Here is a 24612-nt window from a genome sequence, read left to right as displayed (position 1 = left end):
TCAATAAATTAAAATTGTATAACTTTGGAAGTTTAACGAATCTTACTGGCGCCCACAAAAAATTATCGGAAATCGTTATATAACGTAAGCTAAAAAGACGAAGATACGGAAATACTATTATTCATTTGTCAGACTTGAGGTTTTCACGGCGGTGAGAATTGTGTTTTTTTTTCTGTGTTTTAAACGCCGTGTAGACTCGTAGATACACGGTACCAAAACCCACAACAACAACAACAACAACATTCTATTCCTCTTTTCACAAATAAATATCTTTTGTTCAGTTATTAGACGCTCTTCGAAACCAGATGTTTCTAAATATGGATCCTCTTCGTAACAAACAAACTGACACAACATTTGAAGACATCTGTCTTCATACTCGCCGCCGTGAGAACCTGAAATCTCACTAATACAATATTTGGCCGAAACTTGAAATCTACACATGTTTAAGGAAGTCTTTATTGCATAATTCTTTTATCTGCTTTAAATTCCAGTAAAGCCTATATAGCAGCACGCAAAATGACGAATGTCAAATGTCTTCGATAGTTTATTAAAAAGACAGGCCTCCTTTTTAATCAAGCAACTAACAACCCCATGAAACAGATCCCTTCTTTAAAGTTAATACCATAGTGAGTCAGGAATTCCCAGACCTTTATAGAACCTGAATATTCATTACCGTATTCACAACAGCCCATCACCGGTCCCTGTCCTGAGTCATATCCTCTCACCCTACTACCCTAATATTCATTGTAATATTATACTCCCATCTACACCTTGGTCTTCCAAGTTGCCACTTCTTTTGAGGTTTAAATAATAACTATATCGTTCGAAAAGCGATATGATATCGCAACCGAAATGTAAGTAAATAAACATATAAAACAGAAACAAAAGATTGCAACATATTTCGGAGAGATATCATAGGCAAAACGATATTTAAATCTGCATGAATACCGGTAAGCATTGTATTATATGATGAGCAAACAGATTTTAAACATCTCACTGCAAGATTTACATCAACAATAAACACCAAATAAATTATGAATGGAACAAAAAAAAACGCGTTCAGATAATAATCTAAGTACTTTCCACTCTTGCTGTCATATCGAAACATGGATTCATGAAAGCCAATAAACACGTTTTATGTGATTACCGGTTTAGATGCTCGAAAGAGACATGACATTAAACACCACAAGAACGCTAGTGGTAACAGTAACAAAAACTTTGTACTACTCACCGATCTTGGCGAGGCTGGCACAGAATATCCAAACGCCGATGATGAACGGCGTCTCCACACGAGCAAAGTCAACAGACATGACATCATAGCGCTTCGAGCCTCCACTGTCATTGTGCTTCGTGTCAGATTTTGAAGACTGCACGTCAGATTTTCCATCGTCAGCATTGTACAGGAAGACAGGCCCGGGTGAAATGGGTCTGCTTTCTTCGAAGCCGCCTTGATCATCGGGGCGGATCGGTGAACGCCCTATGGATGAAGAAGGTGAAGAATATGCATCTTGAACACCACCATCACCACTATCATCAAAAGCGGGAGCCATGCCTTTAACTGACCAAGAAATGTGTCTACTGTTACTATCACTGTAATAATGATTACCGGAAGGTGAGGACGTCGTTGAACTCGACGAGGATGCTAATGCGTCTGGTCTTCCGGAACAAACTCCCAAATGTCCTAGCAGCAGCAGAAGCACCATGATAAAGAAGAGGAATGTGACGTTTCTGCCTTCATTACAGCTGTGACGATGGCAACCGTGATGGGCAGATGTGCTGTATACGTTGGCAGTGTGTTTTATTAAAGTCATCTCGAAGTAGATGCACTATTAACAGCGAATATTAATTTCCTTTCTAGCTCGCTGACTGTGGATGTCGCCCATCCATTCAGTACATAACATGCAGCTGCTACCCCATCTGCAGACAGAGAAATGCTGAACTGAACTCTCAACTCGACGCGAATAACTGCAGCACTCGGTGAGAGGAGATTTCTGATTGTGTATATATTTATTTCTTCTCACACATTAAGGTAGTCGTAATAACACTTGATAATAGTGGCCAATGAAAATAATGGTGGGAGTGGTTGCTGATCTCCTGCAAGTTTTTTCGGAACCGCCTTCATCGTTCATAACGATGTCCCGGCTCTCACTCCTGGCGCGGTTGGGGTGATATCGGCAATACAGAATCAGCTGATCCATGACTAGCGAGAGAGGGGACCGGCGTGTACGCAGGCGCCCTGAAGAGGAATGGGGCGGACGAGACGACGCTACTGAGGGGAAGCAAGCAGCGTTCATCTACTCCAGATAAGACGTCCACAATCCCTTGTCATTCTTTGCTGTTATTGATATGCGTGTGTGGGCCATTTTGAAGTATAAACAACCAATCAGAAATAAACTTTGCACTTTGAAAAAAATGTTTGAACGTATGCAGAACGTAACAGACAGGTGTAGTTCTAACACACCTAACTCGCGTTCGAGAGGTAGGATACCCGGTTTCAATATCAGATGGGACACCGGCTAGTCTTGTCCAAGGGTATAAATGGCTTTACGGAACTGGGCAGACATTCTGGTTCAGTAACAATGTCCAGAGTAATGGCCGGTAAATTTAATAGAACATTATTACAATGTAAGTTCTTGGATTCACTCCAACATGTGTTGCTGGAAACGAAACCAACGAAATATTAAGACACTGTAAAATGTTCCCTTAAAGAAAAGCTCTCTGAAATTAAGTGGGTGGTGTCTAACCATTGCATCCATTTCCAGCCCTGATCCTGTCATGAGTCAATCAGGGCGAAAACAAACTCATCACTAAACTTATATTTTTATCTCCGCATAGGCTACTACACAGCAAAGAATTTTTGGCAGAAAAAAGGAAAACACACACAAAAAAAGAAGAAGGAATAATGTAAGAAGATATTCCTCACAATAAACAATACTATTTAAATTATACACAATGATGACGTCATGTTGCATGTTTGCTGTCTGTCCTGGAAGAGTCAATTAGATTAAAGGACGAGCAGATCTATAGGCTTAGAGCTTAGGTCCATAGGATATCCATTTTCTCCTCACTTACAGTGATGAGGCGATGAGGACATACTTATGGTTGACATACCATTTCTTCTTAGAGCGTCAGGACAGACCTTGCTAAAATTCATTGTTACAATCAGAATTTCCAAGGAAATTTTTAATACTTACAATATACGAAATAAATATCTAACTTGCATGATTTTTGTTGTTCATTATACTTAAGTGTTCATACTATATTTAGTCAAACAACACTAAAACCATTAAAATCAGAGGCCAATTGCACACCTGTACACTGAACAGGCTGGTTGCAATCAGGAGGAACTATCGGATGACGACACTTTCAACTGACCACAGACGACTGCCCTGACGTCCCGAACGAGTGGTTAACATTCCTTCTTTGTATTCGGAAGGTCCCGGGTTCAAATCTCGGCTATCCTGACTGGGGATTTTCGCGGTTTTCCTCAGTCCCTCGGAAAATGACCGGATAGTACCTGAAAATGTGGCCATGACCGCTTCTTTCCAATTCATTATTGTCTAATATCCTCTTATTCGACGCTGTATAGTCGGACCTACTGAAACAGCGTCGATAAATAAACTACAAATAAATAACAGATGATTGGTTATTTTTAGACAACACTGGCTGGGTCATTTGAACCCAAAGTTCCAAATGTAATGAATCAAATTGAATGGTTTCAGGATGGGTTCATCCACTGTTCCCCATTGGTCAGTGGCCATACAGGAAGGGGCATTATGTATATAACTAACATAAAGCAGTCACCTATTCCATCGGACTCCTTTTCCAAATTGGTTCTTCTGTCACCTACGAAGGTTTTATTTCAGGTATTACAAGGTTTGGACTTTAGCCCATTTACCAGCCACCAATCTTTTCTGATGTTTCTTATAAATTTCCTGTCTTATCTTTAAATAGGTCATAACTGCCTCCTTCCAAATCCTTGAAATTCTTACTACTCATGAATATATTCCCATCTAATTCAATCCTGTTATAACCTCAAAAATATACTGAAGCAGGGAGTCTTGAATTGTACGAGGTAAAGTCATCAGTGCTGTAACTTGAAGGAATACTGGATGCAAAATATATGTGAGCTTGAGCTACATAAGAGGAGAAGGGAAGATGGAAAGGTCAAGGGGGAGAAAGATCCTTTATGTGATATTACTTTTCTTACCACTCTGTACTTCAGCTGTCTGGCCACCAATAAGCATTCGTAACAGTCAACAAAGCTCAGAAATATCTTGTGACAATTATACCTAATAAACAATTTACTTTTAATTTTCAACATACTGGGAACGACCCGTTCTTCAAGTGCCTGAACACTGCGGGTCCCAACTTTTCGTTGGCTCGATCTATAGACATTCGGTAGGACTCCTTGGACGAGGGATCGGCCCGTCGCAAGGCCTCTACCTGTACACAGAAAACCACGGACAGACATCCATGGCTTGAGTGGGATTCGAACCCACGGTCCTAGCGACCAAGCGGCACATGGCCCACGCCTCAGACCGCGCGACCACTGCAGACCCCTCTAATTTTCAACATATTTTCAGAATGTGCTGGTATCACTGCATACCACCAGAAAAAAAAACCATCTATGACTCTAATGTCGTCCTTCACTGTTGGTCATTGGGCACTTGTCTGCATCAGACCGCACTTAGGTTATTGGTTTTGCTGTACCGAAACATCTGGGATGGTGCAAAACTAGTTCTGATTAAAAAGGATATGGCAAAAGATGACCAACGATTTACAGGATTTGTTACTGAAGTTAAACTCTGTTATGTTTTTATTACCTTTACTCTCCAGTAAAACAGAAGTATAGTTTGATTCTGTTTCCCCAGTTGTCCAGTAAGTAATGTTGTGTTTAGTAATCCATTAATACACAACTGATTTTTAATAAATTTTTCTTGGTGCAATTATTAATAATGAAATGTGGGCTTACTTCCAGATACATTAAGAAATTAAACTAACTATTAAATTAAGACGTTAAACAATGCAGAAAATAATGCATGCTGTGTTTCACTTGACCTCATACCATTAGTATAATTATTGGGTACTTGTGGGTTATCGGGACACATCGCTTTACAAATAGGTTAGGTTAGTTGTCATTTATTGAAATAAAATATAAAAACTTTCAAGTATATGTCATTTATCCACACATTAACCTAACATAACCTAACCTATTTGTAAAGCGATGTGTCCCGATAACCCACAAGTACCCAATAATTGTGATAAATTAATTAAAACCTGCTCCAAGAGAATTCATGGGCGTGCTACAAAAAGTATGAAGAGAATATCCGAACTGAGAAGGAATGAGGGAAAAAAGAAAATTACACAATGAAGAACTTACTTTAAGAGTAATGAAACTGACAATGTGTGTTGCATGAATGAGGACAAAATTGCAGTTTCACTTGAAAATGTTTGGTTCGAAACTTCACAGGAAGGGAATTCTTGGAAGACAGGTGTTGATGACCCCACTTAATGGTACCTGCACCTTGTCGTGGTGGTGGGGCTTGAGTACCGAATGGAAGAGGAGAATTGAGGAGGCCATGGACCAAATACGGACCGGAGAGCCATAGAAGAAAAAGGCGTTGAAAGAAGAATATTACGTCTACACAAATACAAACACCTGACTTTGGATAGGGATAAATTGTGGGTACACACCTTCTACTTCAATAAAAGGAGGGGATATCTTGATCAGATAAATAACTACCACCTGCTCAATAACTCCTTGTACCATGGAGTTAGAGTTTCAAATGTATTCTTTACAATGTTGCATCTCTGTACATCAACTCTTCATGTACATTTATTACAAATAAAGATCTGTTGATGATACAGGTTATTAGGAACAGACAAATACATTACTCTTTCCCTTGAACGTTAGCACATCTTTCAGACACAAGTTATCAGAAATAGGTTAATTTCTAGCAAGCAATGGAGATGAAGTAAGAATGTTAAAATTCTTAACTTTTACATGTTCATTTTGTGCTGCACTTCTGTGAAATAAATGTGTACTAAAACCTTGCTGACATAAAAATGATAGTCTACTGTTGAAGAAAATGTAGCTTTATCTCCTTATACAATTAAATATACGTCATATTAATAAACTTTCAAACAAATTCGCCTATCTCACTGCTAACTATAAGGAGTAATAAAGGTTTATTTATAAGTCCAGTATAGGGTAAATATGAAAATCATCTAAAACGTTTTGTTTAAACTCCCTCCCCCACCCCCATTAAAACCCCTAGAGTTCGTAGATATTATGCAGTAATCCCTGTGTCGTCTTGACTTTACAGTGTTCATTCATCATTCTAAAGATCTTTCGGAATTACAAGTTTGTGAAGAAACAACACAGGGAGAGCAATATTTTGAAGCAAGTAAAAAATGATCAGGAGAATTCTTGTTTGTTACTTTGTATGGCGATCAAGGCTGAAATTGCAAAAAAGAAATTCAAAGTTAGAGACTTCGCTATGATACTGTTATACACTCACAAAATGGAGGGATCATCAGAACAGTGGATGTATAACCATGAGATTCGTGATTTAAATAGATCACATTGTATTGTCAGGACAGTGAAATCAAAACAGGCGGAGAAAACTCTTGGAATGTCTTCACCTGCTACATCTTGAAGCTGATGGCTCTTGGAGAAGAAAGGTTATGAGGATATGGAATCAATACCCAGACAGCCTAAAACTTATTTTTGGGTTGTGACACAATATAATCTAGGTGGTTACCAATATTTTAGGGAAATATACTGTGTCAATCTTCACTGTAGAAGGAAATGCGACCCTTATTAGAGCCACTGCAGAGGAAGACAAAGTCAAGATGAAGTTTATGCCTGTCCTAACAGACAACCTTCTTTTGTCCCTCAGGGTCTTAATGAGAGGTTACCATGACCTGATTATGAAGAAACCATTTGTCTTGCTCATGTTGTTAAGGTGGAGCTCAGTCTCCGTTACTTGCCTGACAATCCAGTACATGCATCTGGATTTCTGGACATGAAAATTGTATTATCTAGAAGACTATGATAATCCAACTTCATATCATGTTATGGAATGGCCGATTTTTCCAAATGGTTGAACCAGATGTGCCTATATGTTTCTTGGCTCTGGTTCTTTCTCCCTCAGCTGGTCATGGAAGCCTCTCATTCATACAATAAAGTAATGAAAGAAGGATCTCTGCAATGCCAGGGCACAAACTTCATCCTGACTTGGAATTCCTCTCTACTGGCACTGAACAGAGCCTTCTTTCTAGGGCACTTCCCTGTACCCATTGGTCCAGACAACACTCAATCTCCTCTTACCATCTCTGGCTTATGATTGGTCAATTCTTTTGCTCACTTCCACTCTTCTTATAATACATCCCAGCTCAATTCACTTCTACTCTGAGTATGGAAGGAGAACATTGCTCTGAAAGTCTTGAAGCACTTACAAGACTTCATGGTGTCAACTTAGAAAACCACAATCTGAACTTTTACCATAACAGAAACAAAAAATGTCATGAAACTTACCTGTTTGTACTCCTGATGTTGATTATATGTAGCACAGTGATAGTAATCGATAAACCAGAATCAACAAAATTAGATTATTCTTATTCACCAAGAGTTTTTTAACTTTTCCCTGCCTATGGAACAAGTTCTTTTCCTCCTGCCATGATCTGGCTAATACTTTGACATACTGGTTTTGTGTACTATTATGCAAAACATTTGATTTTCAACATTTTTTGGCTATATATTTTAGCCACAAACAAACAATGATTTTGAAGAAACAGTCTGCAATTCCAACACAGCCAATGGCAAACAGGGTCAAAAATCTGTACAATACTTGTTCAAAATTTGTCTTGTATGCAACAGAAAGACTTCTTTCATGATTTTTTTCTTTCATAATAAATTCAAAATAGTGTTCAGTTACCTTACAGCCACTGAGAAGGGCCATGTCAACATCCTGTTGCTTCACGCCCTTTTTTGGTAGGAATCGACGAATTACAGGACTAAGAAGCATGGGATCCAGAGAAGCAGGGTCAGTTGGATTTGTAAATAAACTTGTGACAAGTGCCACGGCCATCGACACAACAGCCCCCAGTAATGTGTACCACAGGTAGGACATCCGATACAGGACAAAGACTTCACTGGAATATAAAACAACATGTCTTGTAATGTCCAATGCAGACTGTATGCAAGCAAATATAATAAGATTTTATGACAAAAGTGTATTATTATTGTTAGAGTATTTTCAGTCATCCTACCAATTCTCATACCATGTAGCTAAAATTGACAATCACAATTTAACCAAGTAGCTTTTATTATACTTTGTCAACCATACTTAATTTGTATTCTCAACAGATGCATTTTGATCCTTAATAAATCACCAACACTCTCCATGCTATTGATCATTGTCTGTGAAACTTGTTAGCACAATGCAGAACAAGGCTCATACACATTTGAGCTTTGTACTAATAATATCCCCCACTTAATGGTACCTGCACCTTGTCGTGGTGGTGGAGCTTGAGTACCTCAGTGACCCCAAGAGCTACTGGTAGGGCCTCCCTAGCCAGATTTGTCAAGGGGAAAAGGTCAGACTAAGACAGGTGCCCTGGTCCTCCAGGTAGGGGGTTGGTCGCAAGGCTAACAACCTTGCACCGTAAAAAGGAAGATGTTTCGAAACCTCGATCAAAGCCTCGGACAGATGGACCTAACAGAGGACCGAATGGAAGAGGAGAATTGAGGAGGCCATGGACCGAATACAGACCGGAGAGCCATAGAAGAAGAAGAACTAAAAATACCACACCCAAAGTGTTTGAATGCATGTAATTCTTGATCCAATGTCATGCTACCACATGTGTTTATGTGATGAAGGATATTTCATGCATTTGTTGTAACATGTGAAATAAGTACATTCTCCCTCAGTCAAGTATTTCACATTTCAGGAACGTTGGAACGTTGATCATATACATACTGGGAATTTCCTAACTGGAAATGTGCAAAAACACATGTACCAGTAGGTCTTTGTGTTAGGTGCCAATCATTATAGTCCGATCTTAACTAAAATTGGAATGTACTGGCAAATTATAATACAACTCCCTGATATCAACTTTAATCAAAATCCAATCAGTAGTTCTCTCTCAAGCATTACATGTAGACAGACAGTCAGCCAGTCAGTCAGACTGACAGATTGACAGACATGATAAAACTAATAAATGCATTTTTACAACTTCTAGTTGGGAATGTATCTAGAAGTTCAACATAATATTCCTGAAGCAAAACGAGCCAATGGTAAACTGGTAATCCAAAGGTTTCAGAATAGAAATTTGACTGATTACTGGTAATAACATGGTGCATGGCAGTAAACAGAGTCAAAGAAAATGCTAATGGTAACAAGATTCTTAAACTCACTCTTTGTGTTGTTCCACAGTAGAGTTAATTGCTGGAGTTGGAGGTGTGACAAAACTATAGGTGCAGCCTTCAACTGAGACAGGTTTTGTCTCAAAACTGATGTCACCTGAGGCGATAGCCGCCTGAGTTCCTAGGCATACCCAGGACATGAAACCCAGACAAGCCACTCCACCAACCATTGCACCCTGAAACACAATGCAGATGACTCTATACAAATAATGAGATGTGTATCAGAAGCAGTAACAAAAAATTCCATCTGCATTAGCGTTCAGTACCTCTTCACATATAGAGAATATTTGTGTGTTCTATTCAGTAACAATAATAAATAGTGATTGCTTCCCTGGAAAGACTAAACAAACCTTGAACACTTCAGTCAAAGACACATATGAGAAAAAGTGCTAATGAAAGAACTGCACACAAAGAAATCGCATTCATTTTTTTCATCGACTGAAGTGTATCGCAAATTTTCTCTGATTTTCAGTTCCAAATTCCAAGAGACTGATGTAATCTGAAGAAAACTACTTGTGGCCTCAAACATTAATTGACAAAGTTAACATGGAAAAACATTCATTGTGATGTTCAGATAAAAAATAGAGTCAGACAGACTAAGAAAGTAACAAATTTTGAGTGTGCACATTGCATTTTAATTTGAAATCTAACCACACTAGGACATTCAGTTCTTCTAATGGGCATCAAATCAAATTAATAAAGATGAATTGAAACAATATCAAAAATTAAAATATTTTTCATGACTGTAGAACCTAAGTTAACTTTGTTCACTTACTGTGTATGAAGATAATCAACAGTAAACATAAATTATTCTTTCTTTATATTTTGTTTAATGTGTGCCATACCATCAAAAGTTCAAATAAATATCAGAATTCTTAATGAGTTCAATATTTCGTCTTGAACAAAGTTTTGTGTACAAAGAAGTATTTCTAAGAATTTGGTAAGTTAAATTTCAGCTTCAAGTAAAGCAAGATTTATAAGTTAGTCAAATGCAGACCTAAATTTGGTTAACAACTTTCAGAATAAAGCCGTAATATAGAATTTAAATGAAATCTCTCAAGTGGCTTGGAAGCTGAAATGTGAGGATAACAAATGTAACCTCTTCATTATACATTTACTTTATTTATGAAAGAGAGACCAGAGAGAGAAGAGGGTCTATTAAGATTTTAAGATTAAGATCAAATACAAAAGCTATAAATAAATCCTCTGAAGTTTAGAACTTACTTTAGAATTAACCCATGGTAAGAAAAGCCCCATGCTGAAAATTCCAAGAGAGGCACCATGGGTAATACCACTTAAACTCATGGACATCTGCAAATGAAGGGACAAAGCTTCAATTACAAAGTGCCTCTGGTTCCAGGACAGCCTGCAGTATTTCTGTGAAATGTCCTCACCTGCAAAACACCTCCCAGTCTCTCCACAACAAAAACAAGTGCAACACACACAGACCCCACCACCACAACAACAGTCTTCAACAGAATGTCAGTCTGTCGTGGAGATAGCCTATGGGTAAACCAGGCTTTATAAAAGTCTTCCAGAACAACAGCTGCCATGGAATTGAGGCCAGTTGACATAGAGCTACAATAAAAAGACAGCAATGTTCACTGAATGTTTAGAAATAATTAAGGACAAAGTTTCAAGAATTGTAAAAAAAAAATAAAGGACAGATTTGGTTAGCCCATGAATGACATAGTCTCAGGTCAGAAAAGGTTTCTTGTCTTCTACTCCAATTCAAACCTGTCCAAACTTTTAGGTCCCCAAGCCACTTTCAAGCATTCGTATGCTGAGGCTGGCAACATATAATTTCAATGTTACAGTATGTATGATAAAACAAGTACACAGCTTTGATGAACAGAATATAATGTCATATTACAATTACAATTACACCTAATACAATGAATGAGCATTTGGAAGTTCTACAACAGAATCAAGTATTAAAATGCAATGCGAAACCTGACTGTATTTCATCAGCCAGAAGGAACATACTCAAGTCCAGTTAAGTTGACATATCTGTATTTTAATAGTTTCACTAAAAAAACCGAGCAAGCATTCAGTAAACTCTGGTAAGGATCTTATATTTCTATATTTTATAAATATTTTCTATTTTCCAAACTCTTTCTCATATAAATAATTAATAATTCGAATGTCAATTAATTGTTTCACAGACTACAGAACGACTGATCTAAAAAATACAAAACAAGACGAACAACAAAAAGAAACAACCTACAAAAACGAAAACTACAAAACAAACAAATCAATGATAGTTGCATTATTAAATATACATTAGTTTTAAAGACGAAAATAGCCTGAAGATGATGCAGTTGCATTGAAACATGTTGTGAAATAAAATAATGAGCGCTAAAATTGTAACATCGTAATAGCGATGATAAGCGCCAAATTTTAAAGTTTAGCTTTAATAACACCAATTTTAACAACTAAGTTTGTGTATTGACGGAAATAAATAAATATATTACTGAAACTTTATTCAGTATTTTCTTTTTTTTCACAATAGTAATAATAAACATAATCACCATGATAATCATAATTTTGTAAACATTCCTCACCCAGTAACTTCAATGTGTAGAAACACATGTAGTCTTTATGGAGACTGCAAATTACTGTTATTAGATTTTAACCAAAATTGGAATGTGTCAACGAATTTTTTATAAACTTCCTCAATATCAAGTTTCATGAAAATTTGTTCAGCCAATCTCAAGTTGTTGCATATGGATAGCTGGATGGACCAACAGACAGGGCAAAGCTAATGGGTGCATTTTTGCAGTTTCAGTTGCAAACACACTTAAAAATGAAATATTCAGAAACATTCACCTGAGAGCAGCACTGAATACACCAGCCACAAACAGTCCTGGAAGACCCGGGAGGTCCTTAAGAGTATCCATCACCAACAATGGGAGTAGCTGATCCTTTGCTGCTGCTAACTGGAATCATGCACCATAACTTTGTAACATCACATCTTCAGAGTTTGCAGAATAAGATTCTCATGCCACATGTCAGTGACAATTTGAAACATAAAGGCTACATTATCATTTGAAAACTTTATCTGTTTACTGGCCACAAGTGATGCCATATTTTCTCATTTGAGACCTCCAAGATACAAAGAAGAAAGCTAAAGACTCAGCCACAACATTTGATGAGGATAACATTAAGATGGATCTTAGGGAATTAGGTTGTGCATATAAGAAACGGATGGAAGTGGCTCAGAATCATACCCATTGATGGGTTTTAACATCAGCAGTGTTGAACCTTCAGTCTACTATCAGATTTACTTAGATTGGAGCTAATCACATTCTTATTTCTCTAGTCTGTGCTTTGGTAACTTTATAGGTGTGATTATACCAGAAGCTGTAAAACTGACAAATTGTATTATCTCCTTCATTCTTGGCTAAGAATAAAACTTATGTAAATTTGTCTGTAATTGTGTATTACTTCCAAACTGGATTGAACTAGTTTAGGACATGATTTGATGCTGGAAGTTTGTGATTTTTATGAAAATTCTCTTACTTCTCTGAAAAGAGGGAATTTCTAAACTATAAGCTCTCCAAAGAAGGCCCTGTTTCATGGAGTCAATAAGATTCTTTATCTGTAAGATTCACATTAACCTCAGAATTTTAACACAAATGACATAGGCCTACCTTTGTAGTGAGAGGATCACACTTATAATAGGTAGCAAATATCAGCATTCCACTGTAACTGCATAACAGAATAAGGCCTAATGCCCCCACAACGAACACACAAAGAGCACTGAAATCAAATGGAACAAACTTCAATATTCATATCACTTACAAATTTGAGGACTGTCCTCGTAAGTCACATGCTGCAGTTGTGTGTGCAAAGCTGTTGGCCATGTCCAAACTTACAGTAATTTACCTATACATCTTCAAATGAAAGTCAATATGTAATATATTTAAACTCAGTTGAAAATTTATTCACTTCTTTCTGCAACAATATTTAGGAATAGATACTGAAATATCAACAGCATCATATCAGATGCAGACAACCACAAAAATTCAACATAGAAAGTTACAAATTACACCAATAAACTTCATTTTGGAACAAAGTACTTTTCCAGTTTTGACACAGGAAAATTAAACTGTGGCCCAGTAATGCCAGACATTATTCTTTTTAGTTTCTCATTAACTGTCAAAATTTAGTCTAGGTCCTCACAACAAAAATGCATCTTATTTATAGAACAAAGAATACAGTGTCTCAAAAGCATGAACAGGTCCTGTTTAGAACATTCAAACATTCTCCCAACTAAAATAGTCTGTGCAGTTGGTACAGTGTAATTAGCCCTCTTACTGTCAAGAATATTCTAAAGAGTGTTTCAAAAAAATTAAATAACAACGCAGGCAAAGAAGTAAAATGTGTTTAAAATTAAATCACTCAGCATTGGCCAGTTCATGCTCACCAACTTACATTCTGGCAGCATGCAATGTGGGCAGGGTGAGGTAGCGCTGAAGCATATTCTGATTCACAGCACTTAACTGCAGCCAGAAGAATCCACCTCCACACATCACAGTGAACAGGGAATGGCGAATGTTTGGATCCAAGCTTAGGCTGTTGGCAGCATAGTATCATGCAAATAACCATTCCAGACAAGGGTTCTGCAAAACGTTTGCATGAGAATGCAGCTCTGGCAATAATTCAAAATATTCAGAGAATTTGTGATGTGAGAAACATAAATTATCCTCTTTTTAATCCAAAATGTAATAAAGAAAAATATTTCTCTTTTAATTCATCCTCGTCTTTCTATTTACTGGTACTGTCCCAAACCTGCCATGTTTTGAGTCCTTATATATATCTGTAGCTATTGGTTTTTGTATGATATTCTATCAGTATTTTTTGAGGCCAAAAGCATTTTGAAATTACATTTGAATTAATTAAATCAATCCTATTCATATATGTTCATATATTTTGATGCAAATCACAAGATGCAACGTCCCTGAATATTCTACCCAGTGTTTTTAAAACGCCTACTACAAACCAGAGAAAACCACACCAACTCCAAAACAGTCAATGTTCATAGTATTGTAAATATATGAACCCCCTTCACAGCAAATTCTAATGCTACAGGCTGTTTCAGAAGAACTGAATAACAAAGGATAAAATCAGAAAATGTTGTAAATAAAATACCTTATATGACTGTGCCATCTCTTAACAATAAATGAATTACATGCAATTCAAAACAAGCCTCTGAGTATTAACCTGACTGAGTCATAACAAGCCTAGCTGAAACCATTTCACCAGGTTAATCAGCTCATCAACACAGAAAGGGTAATGTCTTTCTCTCGCAGAAACACTGTAGCTTCAGTAACGTCATGCAGTCTCCTGAACTCATGACTTACTTCTTGGCCTTTTCAAGTGTTGGTAGAGCCAGGTACCGCTGTAACTGATACTGATTCATTGCACTACCCTGCAGCCAGTGTACAAATCCTCCAATCACCAACACCCATACAGTGTGGCGAGTTACAGGGTTCAGGTCCCAGCTAACAACATACCACACAACAATAACGTTGCAGCAAGAAACAAGTATTGAACGCTTGCCATTGGTGTGGCATTCTTGAGGATTCAGAAGAATAAGATCTGTACTCAAGCTAGAAGTACATATGAAGATAACTGTCTTCTGTGTTATAGCATCATATAGCCTGGCAGAAGTTCCCCATCAGAGGTGCTTGCTGCCTCCATCCTTGCCCTGATGATGGACCTCTGAAACACTGGTAAACTTCTACCAGACTGCACATCACTACAACCCAGAATGCAGCCATCTTCATACTCACTGTCATGAAAACTTAAACTCCTACTTAGAACTACATATGTCCATAACATAAAATAATACATGCATAATTTTTAGAAGTATGAAGCTCCTACAATTTCACTTGGTGGCCTTGTCAGCGAAGCATCAGGATCATGGGATCCCCAGTGCCTTGATGATTGAACTGAATTTCATTGACATCTATAGTACAGTTCAGTTCACAGATGGACATAAACGAACACTGACAGTATGTGACTGAAGATGTATTAGGTCTGTATTAGCCAGAATAGGATATCTCTACTGTAAACCTTTGGTCTCGATTAAAATGTGACAACTACAGACTAATTTAATTTCTTAGATGTTTAATTGTAAATCCTTATGTATGAAGATGGCTAAGCATCAAAACTGTTTACAAATAAGTACATTTATGTGCAAATAAAACTACGTTAGTTCTGAGTAAAATGCATGAACACTATGTTAGGACATTCATCATGTGCAGACTTCTCTGATTATTTGGTGAAAGTAGTGTGAGACTGCAAACTTTTTTTAAAATTAAAAAGGAAAAGTTCAGTCAATAAATGCTGTAGCCACAGTAACATGAAGCATCACTACTGAAAATTTGTATAAAATTCTCACCAGTTTGGCATTGTGTGATGCTGTGTGTCAGATTTAGCTATTTTTATTAAAATTATAAAAATATGAAAAATCCTTGAGGTTTGCATGAATCACAGAAAGACATACAATGGTTTCAACTGCCCCCCCCCCACTCTTGTTTAATCAAATTTAATAAAAAGAGAAAATATGTGCTAATCAGACAATCAAAATTTAAGTTAACAGCAACATTTTCTTGTGAATCTTAATAAGACAATTTTTTTTCATGAAAATTACCTAGAATACTCCCGTGCTTTCCTACAGGTGATTAATTATGTGCCATCCTGCATAAATTGTGTATATAATTTTATCTGATTATGATACAGAGATATATTCTTCAGTGATATTTTATTTCCTGGATTACTGATAATACCACCTTAATTGTCAGGAACCGATAATTATTACTATATCACCTAAAGACTACTCATACAATTATTGTGAATGCAGTACTTTGTGACAATGAACAAAATATACAGTACTTTACCTTCAAATATATTCTACAGTTGATAAACTTACATTGGAGCTTCAATGCGGCCGCTGTCATAGTTCCGTTCCCAGACAACACTGAAACCACCCACATCAATGGTCCCCTTAATAATGATCAAAACCATTGCTCCAAACATGATCAATGTCTGAATTACATCTGTCCAAACAACAGCCTTGAGACCACCCTGTTAGAAGAGGAATCAAACACTGTTGTCACTGAATTTGACAAACTTTACCATTCCAGCAACCTCTCATGAATAAGCACTATCCCTATATAAACTTAAAATCATAGTTTTGGAACCATTGCTACAAGATACAAGCATTTTCAAATTAATCTTTGTTTTGTGTTCAAGTCTTCTTCGACAAATAAGAGCGGCAGTGTCACTTACCACACATGTATAGAAGATGCAGACAATACAGACAGCAGGCGTAATTACATGCACATTGATTCCAGTAACTGAAAAAGAAACCATTCATCTTCCTGAGATTGCATTTCACAGAGAGTGTTAATGAAACTCATTCAACTATTATACTCACCCTGATTAAATGCCAGTGCAGGAACATATATTACAATTGGTAGCCATGTTACCTGAAAGAGTATAATAGAGCATTAGATAATAAACTGTAACATACATCAGAGTTATATATCTCCAACAAAATGACTCACTACTGCAATTAGAAACTAAAAGAAGCCATAAACACTCATCTTGCCAAGACAGCACTGAAAAGGCAACAAAGAATCTGTTACAAATGTTCCTCTTTACAACCTCTGCCCTTTCCAAATTGGCACAAAGAAAGCCTTCAAGATGAAGATTTCAAGAGTGAGCAGCTAAGTGATATTATAATGAACCTAGTAATAGTCAATCTACAAGACAGTAGCTCACAGCAGATAATTCAGACATCGCTTATGAAGACAAAATTCCAGACAGTAACTTTGTCCAAGATTTACACTCAGAATCAGTAATAAATTACTGCAAGTAACTTTGTTTTTGATAATGTGACCTGCAATCCATAGCTGCAGCCTTTGAATCCTCCTACAATGGGTATCAAATTATCATATATGTTGTAGATCTGTTGATTCAAAATTGATTCTTTGTGTGCAAATAGATTCAACAAAAAATTTAAATTCACTAAAAACCAATGTTCTGGTACCATTGCATGTTTTGTGTTTCCTGGCTTCCACTCTTTATTTCATTCAAAGATGCGGTACATGTGATTGGTGCATGCTCAGTCACTAATTATAGTGTTATAATTAGAATGAGCAATGATACCTACAAGTCCAAGAGAGAACAAGAAAGAACCGAAGAGACGAACATGTTTGTTGAACCTCCTCTCCAGGTACTGCAACACACAAATGACAGAGCACATTAAACTCGATTCTGACTACTCGAATACTTTCCTCTGAAGAGCTATATATGTCTTTAGAAAAGAGTGTGAGAAATCAGTTTCTGACTTGGCAGACTCCACGTATGTGGTCACCCACTAATTAATCTGCAGAATTTGCAAACCACAAATCCCTCTGTACTATGTACATACATGGAAATACCAAATAGTCAATCACCATAACGCATGGACAGTACACTCAGCTACTCACAGATTAGTCACTCTGAACTATGTACAGATGTAGAAAGATCACCGATCAGTCACCTTATTCCACACATAGCACATTCAGTGACCCACAGGTGAGTTACTTTCCACCACGTACCTTTACAGGAAGTTTGAAAGGTGAGCCATCCTGGTACAAACTCGCTAGGTAATTTGAAAGGAATTATTTTACTACCGTTCATTAATGCAAAACTACAACTTTATTTTGTTGTTTACGAGGAAAGGGGCAGGGACTACAAAGCTACATATAACGAAACATTATTGACCCGAGTTTACTGCCAGATGTCATTTTGATGTCTGCAAAATATTTCAATGTTGTGTTTACCTCATATGTAGATATTAACTGGAGACTGTGAAACACTGGAAGATAGGCAGAGCCCATTATCACCCCCATCGCAATGACGCCCCCTGCTATATAAACATATTGTATCCCGTAGACATAAATCTCTGTGGGAGTCCCCAGTAGCGTAATGCCAGAGATGAAACTGCAAGGAAAGTCAACTAATTAACATACATGGATACTTATATCTAATGCTAAGCAACTAAATGACTGACTGATGAGCTGACTCTCTGACTGAATGACTGACAAACTAATTCTGGTAATGAATTTTAATGTTATCCTCTTTATTTTCATATTTTCAGTCTTTAAAATAGCCACATATCATAAGGTTCTTCATGCATTTTACACTCCTCCATCTGTGCTACAGAATCAAATGTAGCATCCTTGATTTCACTGCCCTAATGATGCCAAGTGACCCTTACAAATAAAAATATTGCTCATTATGTAATCATCTCCATTCCCTACTTACCGACCATTCTTTTATCCAAAACCTTCTCATATATTTGTTATAAAATGCTTCTAATTCAAACTATTTGTTTATAATTCTGTACGATTCCTTGTTAAAGAAGAGTCTGCCAAACAAAGACAATTTCAAAACAGAGGAGTTAATGTTTGACACATTCTACTGACTGAAGTACAGCTCACAGGAAAGATAAAAACTCACAATTTAGATTTGAAAGACAATGGGTCCAGAAGCCAGCTGTAACCTACCTAGCAATCAGTGAAAGAGCCACTGGAAACGTCTGCATATTACGTCCACCCATCAGATATTCTGCTTCAGACACTTTTCCAGCACAGAACCCATAATAAACTCCAATTACGGCACAAATCAGAAGCATTGAAACAAACACAGAGTAGTCGGCCAGTCCGAATCTCCGCAGGGCCATCCCAACATCTTCCATCGAGCTGTTTGTTACATCCATGATCCTCAGAACTGCAATCTGCAAACGCATAAAACAAAAATTTTAATGTTTACTGGTCATTTAAAATAACGTTACAAGAATTTTGGTTTTAAAATTCCCTCCGCGCCGTACACAATGACCATACTGCCATGACTCGGTATTTGTACCCTTCTTTATGAAAATACTGTCACAGAGGCCTCGGTGAACCTGGGTCAAGACGATAACTGCAAGCATTTTAAAGTAATATCCTGCACGTTTGAAAACCACAGAAAACACGTTAAGTGAAAGTGACAAGGAGTACAAATGGTTACAAGTAATCAAGAACACACAGACATATCACTTCTCCCTTAAATTTCGTTAAATATTTCTGTACTAAGCCATAAGGAACCGCAAACATTTTGGGACTCTAGTTTTCCAAATTTTGAAATGACATAAAATGGTTTCACAGTCTTTCAATATCTGTTTTATTGGATTGCTATTAGGCTGTAGCGAACAGCATTTATGCTTCGTATTCAGGAGATTCTCGAAAAGAATAAGATGGGCGAGACATGTAGCGCGCATGGATGGGACAAGAGGTGTGCACCGGGTATTGGTTGGGAAACCTGAAGGGAAGAGACCTCTGGGAGACCTAGACGTAGATGGGAGGATAATCTCAGGTATGAGTTGAAGGAAACTGGATTTTGTTGGCCCAGGACAGGGTCCGTTGGAGGGCTTTGGTTAATTCGGTGATGAACCTTCGGGTTCGGTAAGCCATCTAGTTAGTTAGTTAGTTAGTTATTCAGGAGATTCCATGTTAAAATCGGTGGTGGCAGATGGACTATCATGACCGATGTCTTTCTGTGACTTTCCTAAGAACATTCATGGAACTTTTATAATATTACTACAAATTAGGCTACAACTGCTTCCTTCAATATTTTTCATCCAGTTCATCAAATGTCATTCAACAACATTAGTCATTACTAAACTATGACGAGGAACGCGGGCTAAAGACGCTGTACTGATGCAGGTGTTCAAAACTTGATGGTGTAGTACTTTGTGCGTGCTCGGTTTCAGAGTTCCTGCATTTTCCTGACACAAATTTGCAATTTTCAAAACTTTTTTCAATGACTACAGGGTTTGACATTTCGATATCATAATCACATTCTGCAAATATAAAGTCACTGTATACCCTGAACTTCTACTTGTCAACCCACACGGTATTTCGAAAAAAACAAAACAATTGTTTTGTGTTGACTTGGGAGATGTGACATTTCGATATCACATAGAATTTTACAAAAAAAACTAATATTATAAAATATTGTTTATAAAACTTCACTCGTAAATATCACATTTGCTTTTATGTGTTCTATAAAGTATAATAAGCTCATAACGGGAAGGCAAGACTCCAAAATTTAGTGAATTCCTACTCTTCATGAAGTAGTGTTGAGTTATGCCTCTGACTGCATCACGACACACACATGCACACGCACGCACTCCAAGACACGTCCCGCCGAGCTGCTGTTAGGGACTGGTGTGACAGATACATTTTGAGTTCATGCTTTCCGAAGGGTACCGCGTCACTCGGCACTACGCAAACAGGGTACTTGAGAATGCACAGATACATTATTGAAACAAAGACGATAGCTCACTTCATGTTAAACGTGTTAGCCCGGCTAACACTTTCAAGAACTAAACCCAAAAAGTCTTACGTCTTAGTATCGTGGTTCAGTGGTATTCCGTACACTGGAACACAGAAGAATCGATCAGATAAAATGCATTCAGTTGAATAACGATCATAAAATGTTCGTGAAAATCTGTCCACTGGTTCAAAATCTATAGGGCTGGACAAACAAACATAAAATCACACGCAAACACATACACACACAGCGTCGTGTTCTCACAATCCTTCGTTTTCCTTATGGAAGGAAAGAAGGCTCAACAGAAAGAATTTTTCGACAAGAATATTCGTATAACACAGTATCTATACACATAAAGTTCCTTAAGATAATAATCCGTATTATAATATAAAAATATCTTTTTGGGACATTCTGTTTTATACGTGCTATAAACGATAACATCGACCGCGCTGAGGGACAAACCTAGAAACACTGCAGCCTACAGAAAGAGCCATCCTTCTCGGGAAATCTGAAGCAAAATGTTCACACTTACTTACACAGAGAGATAAGTCGAAACTCTAAACCCCTACGACGACATGCGGAATTATTTAGGCATCTGTTATGAATTACAGTCAGCAAAATAAGGTTAAATTAATAGCATGTTGTGAGGTGCAAAATGGCGGGTGTAGTTAATTTAGCTATTACTAAATGACTATCTAAAACAGCTAAATTTTTGTGTTCTTTTACTATTGGCGACTGACGTTACCAACTGTCTTCGTATGGAGGACATTCAAGCTGTCGAACTAAAGAATCCTATGTTTACACAAGAAGAAATAATATATAAATCATAACAGCGATTTACCACAGTAACTATACAAATAATAGGCGCAGACAGATGATAATATTAAAATGCATTTTAGAGAAATATGATGCGACGATGTGGACTGGATTCGTCTGGCTCAATATAGGATTCACTTGCGGATACGGTGATGAACCTCTGGCTTCCATAAAGACGTGGAATCAGCTCCATGAGATGATTAGTTCGTTTAATTTATCTGATTTAAAATAATTCGAACCTTAAAGGTTACAAGAGCCTGCACATGAGGAGACTGACTCTTGCATCCTGACCGTCAATTTAATTTTCGAGTCAGCTCAATTGCGTTGACCTCGCTAGCACACTGAGAACTGCTGGACAGCGTAATTATTCATTTGAACAAGATTTTCTATTTGATGTCACATAGATCGTTCCTAAAGTCGCTTAATAATGTTCTAACTCCTTTGAGGGCTGAACAATAACTGTGACTCTTCCGAAAATAAAGTTATCAGAACGCATTTGGTCCTAAAACGGCTGCAATACGAAGAAAAGTGCAAAACTGGGAATCTATTGATCTATGAAGATAACCTAGTGAAAGAAAGGAACGTTGGGTGGGCTTGGAATGCAGCTCGGATGACGGAGGCAAGAAATGTGTGGATACATGCTCGAAAGTGTCCAAGTGGAAGACAGCAAAGAAGTTGGAAAGGATAACATTAGTAAGCGTCTTGGGAAACAGGATGTGAAGATGGGAGGCGAATGGAACTAGCGAAGAATAGTGTCCAGAGACGGTCTTTGGCATTGGCGGTGCCGAACCTTCAGCGCTGTTGTCAGAAATACATAGTTCGTTAATTATTCAGCCATTTAGTTAGTTAATGACAGGGAACTGAGCATCGACTTAACACGAATTTAAATCTTAGGCCTATTAAAATAAAATATATCACGTAATAACTTAGACTTGCAGACTAAATTTTACGCAAAAAGATTAATCAACCGTTATTTTTCAAGCCATTTCCTTTCTCGGTCGAGCGGACATTCGCCTTTCTTTTAGACAAAAAGGCTCCTGTCACTGTATCTCAGTTGTAAAGATCAGTGGGTTACGTTTAAAGAAACAATCCCTGATTATTGTGAAAACCGAACGGAATACAAACACAAAATTTGGTCGAAATGAAGAGCTGCTGGACGTTAAATCAGGTGGTACTCATAATTACCACTTTGCTTTAGAGTGCTAAGTAAAAATATCAAGATCGCACGGAGATGAGATTGTGACAGCAAAGCCCTCAATATCTGCTTTACACCGTGCCCGTTACACGAATACTGACAAAATCTACGCCTTTCCGGTCGAATTCTGTTGTCACATCGGTCGACCTTTTAAAGTACTACGTACAAAGCTTCATACTCTGGCAGTAAGCACCTCTGAAACGTCGGTCAATTTCTGTTATTGTTTGATTCTTAGGATGGATGTCTTCTGGGTTGTAGCGCAGTGTAGTCTGGTAGAAATTTCCCAGCGTTTTACAGGTCCTTGCTGCCTCTATCATCAGGGTGATATTACTTGTTTGATTCCTAATTCTCTGTCTGTTCATTCTCGTCGCCCGCATGTAACGACACACACTGTATCAGTGCAAATCAGTGTGCAGTTGCGTAACCAGTCTCTTGGTGGCGTAACGAAACTAATGCGGGACGAGAAGGTCTACACGTATTTTTCATATAAGGTATTTGCTGTTTTATCTTCATTTAAAAGAGACAAAAACAGCCATAAATTCTACTAATGTCAAAGCTGAGAATAAACACGCGGAATAGTCTTATAAATAATTTTCCTACTGCAGAGTTTACACGTGAAATTTCCATCAAGTTACTACTGCAATACCAGCTTTAGATGCATGTTGATTTAAATATATACTCAAGTTTTGTTAACAGTAGAGTTTGTTCTTGTAGGGTTACGTTGTGATGGGCAGAAACTAAGTATCGATATGTTGTGTGCAGTTCTGTTAATAGCCCACATATTAAAGCTGTATGACTCCGTGATAAAAACTTTTTGAGGTGGGGAGTCAAATACAGAGAAGTACGAGTACTATGTACCGTTCATTTGCGAAAATCCTGTCTTTCGTTTGGCGGAACTCTGAAGCCGGAAGTCAGGTGGTCAGTTTTGTGTTGGTTCGTTTGATAGAAATCTGGTTTCAGTCGCCGAGGAGATTTTTTTCACATGAAATTTACTTTACAAATAAATGTTATAAATATTTTGTTTTCGGTGAGATTTACAAATATAATGCTGAAATAAACAATATCACTGCTACACACAGAAAAGGTACACTTCCGTTAAATTTGACGAATCATACTTGGTTAATTCTAATAATAGTTGGTTAAGAGTGTACATTATGAAACTTAGACCAGATAATTCAGCGTCGTTTAACACAAAAGGTCCGCCTTCCCATACCATTCTTTAAAACTTAAAAGTTGTTTCAACAGACCAACCACTGACTCATGTGAGGCATTCAACAGCCAGCATGCAAGCTTCTGACTCGCCCACATTTTAATAATTTGACGAAGCGCATCGTCTAACAGTCCAGGGCTCTCATACTGCCTCCTTTGGTTTCCTATGTGCGCTACATGCCACAGTAAATAAGCAATTTCGGTACAGTTTAAGAAACCCTGGGCGGAGAACGGGTACTTAAAAAATAGATAAAAAAGTACGTCTATGTTTTTTATATATATATTCCTTTGTAGAAAGAGTCGTACCTGAAAGAAAACACACCGTATCCCCAACATCGACCAGTCTGAAGACGTTAGGATAATTATGAGAACCAAAGCAAACCTATAAATCAGCTCTACGAGCACATCTTCAATCTAAGTCTAACGCCAAATTATTTCCCTATTTTATGGAAACAGGCAGCAGTAGTTCCTGTTCTTAAAACAGGTAACGCTGCCGCTGTTAGTAACTACCGACCCATTTCTATACCTCATACTTTTTCAAAATTATTTGAACTTGTTATTTATGATCATGTCTCACATTACGTAA

At 37.5% G+C, this 24612-nt stretch overlaps 2 protein-coding genes and 1 long non-coding RNA gene across 10 annotated transcripts in view; 1 reads left to right on the top strand and 2 right to left on the bottom strand.

Annotated features, from left to right (window-relative positions):
* LOC110834034 (sodium/hydrogen exchanger 3) overlaps positions 1 to 1811 on the bottom strand; it is an 82225-nt gene extending 80414 nt beyond the window's left edge. For all 3 annotated transcript variants that reach the window (XM_022072781.2, XM_022072784.2, XM_022072782.2), the window contains exon 1: positions 1232 to 1811. In XM_022072781.2, the coding sequence (XP_021928473.1) occupies positions 1232 to 1811 (580 nt within the window). The remainder of the gene's footprint in view (positions 1 to 1231) is intronic.
* LOC110834036 (sodium-coupled monocarboxylate transporter 1) lies at positions 1783 to 21783 on the bottom strand. Of its 6 annotated transcripts, none has more exons than XM_087350405.1 (16): positions 21648 to 21783; positions 19000 to 19229; positions 18274 to 18433; positions 17619 to 17684; positions 16881 to 16932; positions 16733 to 16800; positions 16374 to 16528; positions 14800 to 14940; positions 13871 to 14011; positions 13087 to 13195; positions 12263 to 12372; positions 10828 to 11011; positions 10658 to 10744; positions 9425 to 9609; positions 7944 to 8160; positions 1783 to 1917 (listed from the first exon to the last, which is right to left on the bottom strand). In XM_087350405.1, exons 2-16 carry the CDS (start codon positions 19209 to 19211, stop codon positions 1909 to 1911), a joined length of 1896 nt encoding a protein of 631 aa, XP_087206531.1. In that variant the 5' UTR covers positions 19212 to 19229; positions 21648 to 21783; the 3' UTR covers positions 1783 to 1908. The 6 variants fall into 6 exon arrangements, with proteins under 6 accessions (XP_087206531.1, XP_087206530.1, XP_087206529.1 ...); XM_087350404.1 differs by lacking the exon at positions 21648 to 21783 and adding an exon at positions 20879 to 21192; XM_087350403.1 differs by lacking the exon at positions 21648 to 21783 and adding an exon at positions 20597 to 20715.
* LOC147873662 (uncharacterized) lies at positions 2502 to 6152 on the top strand. Its single transcript, XR_015535505.1, has 2 exons — positions 2502 to 4881; positions 5474 to 6152. It is a non-coding gene; the product is annotated as an uncharacterized LOC147873662 (long non-coding RNA).
* Positions 21784 to 24612: the final 2829 nt, after the last annotated feature.

Source organism: Zootermopsis nevadensis, unplaced genomic scaffold (assembly GCF_977971745.1).
Source record: "Zootermopsis nevadensis isolate Lab colony 2312 unplaced genomic scaffold, Znev_1.0 Znev_ptg000017l, whole genome shotgun sequence".
NCBI classification, from domain to species: Eukaryota; Metazoa; Arthropoda; class Insecta; order Blattodea; family Termopsidae; genus Zootermopsis; species Zootermopsis nevadensis.
This window is presented reverse-complemented; position numbering and strand designations above follow the sequence as displayed.